Here is an 8,833-nt window from a genome sequence, read left to right on the forward strand (position 1 = left end):
CAAGTACCAGTTGGACAGTGCCATATCTGGACAATTGGTGGATGGTAGGATCCTGCATGTTAGGATTGGCCCTGGATATCATTCTGGGAATGAGGTACACATTGGCCAGAAGCATAAAGTTGTATGCTACCAGACTTACTAGGGACCTGCCATGAGGTGTAAGTGATTCTGGGTTTATGTTCTTTCTGATATCTTTGGTAGCATACATAGGAATCAATGCTTATGAAAATGTTAAGATACCTGCCCCAGGCCATGGTAGGTATCACATCTATACTGCCTTGGCAGTACAACAGACACCCTTCAACTCCCTTAGGAAGGTTGATTTATTTTATTTTTATTTATTTATTTATTTATTTATTTATTTATTTATTTTGAGTTGGACTCTCACTCTGTCACCCAGATTAGAGTGCAGTGGCTGCTCCCAGTCACTGCAGCCTCGACCTGCTGGGCTCCAGCGATCCTTCCACCTCAGCCTTACAAGTAGCTGGAACTACAGGCGTGCGCTATCATGCACAGCTAATTTTTGATTTATTGTAGAGATTAGGTCTCACCAAGTTGTCCAGGCAGGTCTCGAACACATGGGCTCAGGCAATCCACTCACCTCAGCCTCCCAAGGCACGGGATTACAGGCTAAGCCACCAAGCCCTGTGGAAGGTTGATTTAGACTTTTCCTTTAGCCCAACTGGTAGAATTGTGTGTGACTGCCACCACCTCTTGCTGCATCTGTATAAATCCCTCAGGTATTATAAAAACAAAAGTGGAGAAAAAGTAGAAACAGGCTTAGAAATCTCTGCTAAATATCTAGTCTTATTGCTCATTGGCTCTGCCTTCCAGAACACACTATAACAGGATCCAGCAGAGGCCTTTGCCACTATATAACAGGGATTGCCTTTCCTCCAGTTTCCAATAAACTGTTCCTCAATTTCATCTGTGACCTCTCCAGAATGGCTACTATTGACCAGATTTATACCAACATTTTGTTCAGAATTATCTATGTTTTTTCTACAAAATGATCGAAGTTTTCTCCCTAGTTCTCCTGTTTTCTTCCAAGTTCTCAGCAGTATTGTTTTTTGTTTTGTTTTGTTTTGTTTTGTTTTGTTTTGAGTTGGAGTCTCACTCTGTCACCCAGACTGGAGTACAGTGGCCGCTCCTGGCCACCGCATCCTCGCCTGCTGGGCTCCGGCGATCCTTCCGCCTCAGCCTTCCAAGTAGCTGGAATTACAGGCATGCGCTACCACGCCCGGCTGATTTTTTGATTTATTGTAGAGATGAGGTCTCGCTGCCCAGGGGGGTCTTGAACCCGCGGGCTCAGGCAATTCACTCACCTCAACCTCCCAAAGGCACGGGATTACAGGCTGAGCCACCGAGCCCGGCTTAGTATTGTTTTTAATATCTATATTTCTACCCTTGAAATTTGACATTTTATTGTTTACATGTATTTCCAACTTCACGACTGATATAAAAATGAACTCAAAGTAGATAAAATACTTATTAAATGTAAAAGAAAGCGGCAAAACTTTTGAGAAGAAAACACCTGAGAAAAATCTTTGTTACACAGCACTAGGTGAAGAATTCTTTGATGTGACACCAAAAACATCCCACGCTTTGTCATAAAAGCCTTCTAAGACCAAAACAGGGAGTTTTCTTTGCACTGTCTATACTTTGTCATTGAAGGCTTACTTAACTCTACATTATTTTGTAGTAATAAAAGTCTGATGGGTAAGAAATTTGGGACCTTTGCTCCGCAAGACAAGGTGCCTTCTGATCCCCCAATTTCTAACCTAAAAGTGTCTTGTAAATTGTATTATACCACACCATTCCTTTTTCAGGATCCTTTACAATCCAGCATGAAGGATGCAGCACTTCTAATTTCATGTTATGCACAAGATCAAAAGTTTAAAAACAAATGTCTATTTTGCCACTTCATTCTACTCATGTTTTTATACATAGGTTATAAATTGATTGCTTTCTGTTTCCTAATTGAACATTTTTGTCATCTGCAAAAATTTTACCCAAGTGGGAGTGTATGGATTGTGGAGTAAGAAAAACATGTTTCTGTCTTTAAGTTAGGTGAGTTAATCTCAGAGAAAGCTTTATCATTTTTGAAAAAAAAAGTTGTTATAATTCCTATTTTATAGAATCATTGTGAAGATTAATTGAGAATTTTTTTATGTCAGCGTCTCACCCTGTCACCCAGGCTGAAGTGCAGTGGCACAAACATTTCACCACAGCCACCACAGTCATTCTGACGCAGAATGCTCCGGTGATCATTCTGCGTCAGCCTCCACCTGGGACTACAGGCGAGTGCCACTTTGCTTAATATTTGTATTCTTCTGTAGAAATGAGGTCCTGCTATGGTGGCTAAGGTGATCTCAAATTCCTGGGCTCAAGCAGTTCTTCTGCCTTGCCCTCCTAAAGTGATGTGATTACAGGTGTGAGTCACAGTACCTGGCCGAAATTTTTATGTTTTTCCAAAAGATATTTAGGATGTTCTGTGTGTGTGTGTGTGTGTGTGTGTCTGTGTGTGTCTTTGTTTAACATGTTTAAGGAAATAGTCATTTCATTCTTAGGCTATCATGAATTTATAATGAGCAATAGTGCATTTTATGAATTTTTTTAGTATTTGTTTATAAATAGATAATCATGTGACTTTTCTCCTCTGAACTAAAATTGATCCATGTGAGAAATTGCAGCAGATAAGACCATGAGTAGTTTTTACTTGCTATCTCCTCTTTCACATCTCCTGTATACCAACTTTATAAAACAAAAAACCTTCCTCTTGTTCATTTGATGTCTTATTGTGGAGCACAACCTCATGATTAAAAGCTACTAGGATTTTAAGGAAGCAGATGAAATATTGGGACCTTTATATTAGTGTGAGTTCAAATGACAATTACCGAGTTTTGGTCCCAGTTACATGTCCTCTTATGTATGAATTGGTTTTGAATCCACAAGGTCTCATCCATAGGAACAAGAAATTTTTGGTAACAGTAGAAGAAAATCCCATACTCAGGAGATGCCTGTTTCTGGGAGTAGCCTGATATGAGTTACCTGATCACAGCTTCTGAGCGCATTTAGGATAGACAGAAGACAGAGCACACCTCAGAGTTGCTAGTCTTTTCTTAAGAACAGAAGAAAATGGCCAAGGCCCAAGTTAGATTTTTTTGTTTTGTTTTGTTTTGTTTTTACTTATTTTATCCTATTTTTGTCAATGGATATGTTGAAACAGACAGTCTGGTTAAATAAGACAGTAAATGTTGAGAGAAAACAGTATCTGTTGAAAAATAGGTTTAGTTATAAGCATACAATCGGGTCAAATTACAAAGCAAGATAGGTAGGAGATAAAGTTTGTGCAGCAGTCTTAATGTTGAAATGGCTTATTCACTGTGTGTAGGACCCTACAGGTTGCCTTTGCTTTGTAATCTATGTTCTCTTGGCAGCTGTAAAAGCAAGAAAAACATAAAACAGGCCATGATAGCAATGAGAAGAAGGCAAGACAGTTTTTCAAAGTAAGTAAATATGTCATAGCTCTTAGAACTTAAGAAATGTACTTTCTTCAGGAAGGTTTTGTGGTAGATAGTGTCCTCCATATCACCCTCGTAATAAAGGTAAATGCTGTTTTATTTTGCTTTTTCTTATTGTTCCTTGGGGTCACCTAAGAAGATAATGCCAAAGGAAAACTGTATTGGACAGTTTGACTTGAAAATAGAGCCTTCTGGTAGTCTTAATTTACCTGGAAATAAAGTCAGTATTACTCAGTAGAAAAAATTGGCTGCTTGATCACCCATGAAGAAAGATTCTGTCAACCAGATTTATGTTATTGATTTGGCAGGAGTCGGCTGAGAGTTCCTTTTTTGAAAATAGCTTGGAATACAGATACCAACAGTGCTTCTCTCTTAGCTTCTTACCTCAGTTTCAAAAAATGAAGTCAATGCCAGTGATTCTTATTTTGTCTTCATAATTTTTAAAAATGTATTTTATTTATTTTATTTTTTGAGTCAGAGTCTCACTCTGTCACCCAGGGTGAAGTGCAGTGGCATGCTTATGGCCACTGTAGCATTGACTTCCTGTGCTCAGGTGATACTTCCACCTCAGCCTTCCAAGTAGCTGGAACTGCAGGCATGCACCACCACACTTGGCTTGTTTTGGGTTTATTCTAAATATGAGGTCTCATCAAGTTGCTTGAGCTGTTGTTGAAGCTTTTGGCTCAGGCAACTTTCTTGCCTCCACCTCCTAAAGTGCTGGGATTATAGACATGAACCACCACACCTGGCCATAATTTTTTAGAGAATAAAGTCTTACTGTATTGTCCAACCTGATCTTGCACTCTTGGCCTCCCAAATTGCGGGATTACTTTTGTAACCACTGTACCTGGCCTGGTTTTTGTATTTTTAAGTACTCAAATAATATGTGGCTATATTTACATACAAGAGATTCAAGCAAATAGAAGTATTATATCAAAAGACATTATCCCCTTTCACCCTTTTTCTGACCAAACCTAACCCAAAGGGTAACAAATGTTAATATTTGGGTTTTCATCTGGCCCCTTTCTTTGACATGTGGTGGAATACATCTACATTTATATACAGTTCTAACATACCTACAAAATATGTACTTATACATATATAATTGCATATATTATTACAATTTTTTTGTGTCTTGATTCACATTATATAATTTGGGAGCTTGATTTTTTTCCATTTAAGAGGATGTCTTGAGGATCATTGATATCCATATTGACACATCTACCTCATTAATTTAACATCCATATAGTATATTATAGCATGGATAAGCTATAATGTAATTCTTTTTGCTTTTTATGCACATTAAGAATATTAAGTTTTCAGTAATATAAACAAAGGAATAATGAACATTCATATTGTACATTATTCTGTAGTTATGCAGATACTGTTTTAGTGGATTTTAATATTAGAAGGATTAGCAGATTTCCATGGTACTATGTATGTGAAATAGACACAGAGGGCATAATTGATCATGGAGAAAAGCATCAGAGTATGTTCCTGTTCCTCTTTTCCATGTCATCTGTTGATATCCACCTCAGATTGCATTGGATGTGCTTTTATAGGGATAATTATCCTTCAAAGATGTAACTGTGTACTTCACCGGGGAGGAGTGGTAATTTTTGGACCTGACTCAGAGGGTTCGTTACATGGAATAATGTTGGACAACTATGGCAACCTTATATCAGTAGGTAAGGACAGAATCACAGTCAGTTACATTTTCTTTTTTGTTTGGTGAACTCTATATGATCCCTTGAATATTCAAAGATTTGAATTGAAGGCATTACCTGTCATAGGCTTTTTTATTTTTTTTTTTGTGGTAAAACGTGCATAACAAAATTTGCATATTAACCATTTTTAAGTGTGCAGTTCAGTGGGATTAAATGCAAATTAAATGCATTCATTGTTGTGTAACCACCATTTCCATTTGTCTTTATAACTTTTTTTATCTTATAAAACTGAAACTCTTTTCCCATGAAACAGTAACTACCCATTCTTCCCCCACCATCCACCAGTCCCTGGTGTCCGTTGTTCTAATTTCTGTCTTTATGATTTTGACTACTCTTAAGTATCTGATGTAAGTTATATAATACAGGATTTCTCTTTTTGTGGCTGGCTTATTTCATTTAGCACAGTGTCCTCAAGGTTGCTCTATGTCATTACATGTGCCAGAATTTCCTTCCTTTCTAATGCTGACTAATATTTTTGGTGTACATATATGCTATTTGTTGCTAACTTATTTATCTGAGTTTTTTTTTTAATTGGAGTCTCCTTCTGTTTCCTAGACTAGGATACAGTGGCACACTTATGCCCACTGCAGCCTTGACCTGCTGGGCTTAGGCAATTCTTCTGCCTCAGCCTTCTTGCAGAGTTCCACCCTCCACTGAGCAGTGCCTGAGGTGGGCAGAGGGAATGAGAAAAGAAAGAAACAAAGAAACACGGGATTGGGAGAGCTCTTTCCCAGGTAGCAAGTAGCAACAGAGAGCAAGTTTATTTTCACAGCATGCCTCTTATATAGGGCAAAATCACACAAAGGAGGGCAAAACCACACAAGCAGGATATATGTTAATGTCTAAACTAAATCACACAAGCAGGGTAAGTATTAATGACTAAACTATGCATACCTTAATATCTATGCTTTCTAAGTTAAAAGCAAGGTGATCACAAGATAAACAGCCTCCAGGCCAGATGTGGCACCACTCTGCTATCCATAGAATAGCTATACTTGGTGCCACTCTGCTATCCATAGAAAATCAACCCAAAGTTCAGAGGAGACAAAGGAAATGTAGGCTTGGTTCCTTGAACACCAACCAAGAAACATAATGACTTTGTCAGCTTATGCTCTGGTTTCCTTCATCTCCTCCTTTTCCTTTTCTTTTAAGTGCAGTTTATGGACTTCTATTTGGAGCTCTTTGATGGCTTGTCCTCCTGCCTGGATGCAGACTGGGAGACAAAACAGTAAAGTCAAAATCAGCACTCTCAATGCTATTAAAGAATATACTGTAGACTATAAGCTATGTGAAGATACCAGTTGCTTAATTTTACCAAGAATATCATTAGCCACAGAGCTAGCAGGTAATAAAGGTGACCCAGCTGTAGAAATTTTTACGATATTTTGATGTAATTGAGCAATATTCCAAGAAACATTATTAAAAGACCACATTCCCAGCAAATAATTTCTAACCAGATCCCAATGCCATACAGAATCATTATAAGGCTTAGAGGTTACACAAATCCATTGGAACTCTGCATGACACCATAACATAACCCAAGTCTTTAAAGCAGCAAGCTGGTCTCCAAGAACCAGGACCATTTGTTCTAATGTGTTGAGTCGCGTCTCAATTCTGTCAGCTTCACCAATCTTACATACTACTATGTCACTCAAGTTTGGGATGTTGCAGGAACACTAGTATCTCTTATGTTCCTTGATCATGCCTGTGTTTTCACCTCTGCATTTTGATGTGACTGTTTCCTTTGCTTGGAATGTTTTTTAATGTTTTTGCATAACATTTCTCCTTCTTATCTTATGATGTCTGCTTTCCTTTTTTATTCTTGTGGATTTCTAAGGTTGACCTCACATACTTTATCACTTCCTTTGTACTGTTTTCCACATTCTCAAATTTTCTTAATTCTTTGCTTAACTATTAATTCTATTTACTAGCATGACAGCTTCATGGACATGGACAATATATTATTCGTCACTTTAGCATCGTAAATATCACCCCATTCAAAGTTTATTGAATGAATGGATCCATGCCCTCCATCTGGTTTTGATCTGTTCAATCTCAGTGTCTTTCTATTTCTACTTCCATTCTCATTTTGCAAGGTCCTTTTTGGAAAGCAGTTCAAGAAATACTTATTAATTATGGACTATTTATAAATGTTGCTAATATACTTGTTTCCTTTTGCTGTTTTAGTTAGTATCTTATCCTAGAACATTGGGTAAGTTCTCTTAGACTGAGATCTTATAAAAGTCGGTCAAAAATACATTTTTGTAACCCTTGTGCCCTCTGCAAAAAAATAAAAATCATGGATTTTTTTTTTCTAGTAGAAATACAGGAGGTCGAAAGTATGCATTCAAAATATGCACACAAAACCAACATGAGCTTAAAAGTTTAAAAAGATATCAGCAAATTTGTCCTTGAAAATAATTTTGGTTTATGCAGAACTATTATTTCTTTAACAGAAAAATACAAGAAACTTGACTTACATTGTAAAAGTTTGAAATCTCTTTTAGGTTCTGTAATCCAGAATAGAAGATATGCAGAAAAGGATTCTGATGACTGGGTCATTTTGCGAAGTCATGTCTCCCTATCAAGCATGACAAAACTCTTGCTGGAATTAAATTCCACGTTAAGAGTTAACCCCAGTAGCACTAAATCACAGCTCAATGACTATCACAAAACGTATACAGGAGAGAATCCATATGAATGCAATGAGTGTGGAAAAGTCTTCTCCAGGAAAGCACACCTCGTTAGACATCAAAGACCCGAAAGAGGAGAGAAACACCATGGATGCAATGAATGTGGAAAAACATTCATAAAGAAGACTCAGCTTACTGAGCATCAGAGAACTCACAGAGGAGAGAAACTCCATGTATGTAATGAGTGTGAGAAAACCTTCTTCATAACGTCGAAGAAGGTACTCATGGTACATTGGTGAGCTCATACAGGAGAGAAATCATTTGGATGCAGTGAATGTGGGAAAGCCTTCAGTCAGAATTCCCAGCTCACTGGACACCAATGATATCACACTGGTTAGAAACTTTCTGGATGCAGTCTGTGTGGGAAAGTCTTTTCCAAAAGGCACATCTCACTGTACAGCAGAGGTTTCATACAGGAGAGAAGACTTATGAATGCACTGAATGTGGAAGAACCTTCTATCTATAGTCAGAGCTAACCTGATTTCAGAGAATTCATACAGAAGAAAACCTTATAAATGTAATGAGTGCAGCAAAGCCTTTAGAAGTAAGTCACATCTCATTTGACATCTGGGAACTCATACTGGAGTGAGACCTTGTTCATGCAGTGAATGTGGCTTAGCCTTTGTCCATAAGTATTCCTTATTGAACATAAGAAAATTCACACAGGAGAGAAATCTATGCCTTCATTGAAGGTGGAGAATCCTTCCTTGGGGAGTCATAACTCCTTATACAAGAATGAACTCATGCAAGGAGAAAACCCTATGAACACAGTTCTTGTGACAATATCTTCTTCAGGTACCCATCCATTATTAAACATCTATGAGCTCCTAGGAGATAAAATGTAAGTAATTGTGCTACAGCCTTTTTCTAGAAGTCAAGCCTTAGAGGC

The 8,833-nt window shown here is 37.8% G+C and overlaps 1 protein-coding gene across 1 annotated transcript in view; it reads left to right on the plus strand.

The window, feature by feature from the left end:
* LOC103253168 (chromodomain-helicase-DNA-binding protein 6-like) overlaps positions 1-8,162 on the plus strand; it is a gene marked incomplete at its 3' end in the record, with an annotated part of 79,778 nt that extends 71,616 nt beyond the window's left edge. Inside the window, exons 10-11 of the mRNA XM_021709075.1 lie at positions 6,404-6,596; positions 7,759-8,162. Of these exons, the coding sequence (XP_021564750.1) occupies positions 6,404-6,596; positions 7,759-8,162 (597 nt within the window). The remainder of the gene's footprint in view (positions 1-6,403; positions 6,597-7,758) is intronic.
* Positions 8,163-8,833: the final 671 nt, after the last annotated feature.

This window comes from Carlito syrichta, unplaced genomic scaffold (assembly GCF_000164805.1).
Source record: "Carlito syrichta isolate Samal-C Ts95f unplaced genomic scaffold, Tarsius_syrichta-2.0.1 Scaffold66842, whole genome shotgun sequence".
In the NCBI taxonomy this organism is placed as follows: domain Eukaryota; kingdom Metazoa; phylum Chordata; class Mammalia; order Primates; family Tarsiidae; genus Carlito; species Carlito syrichta.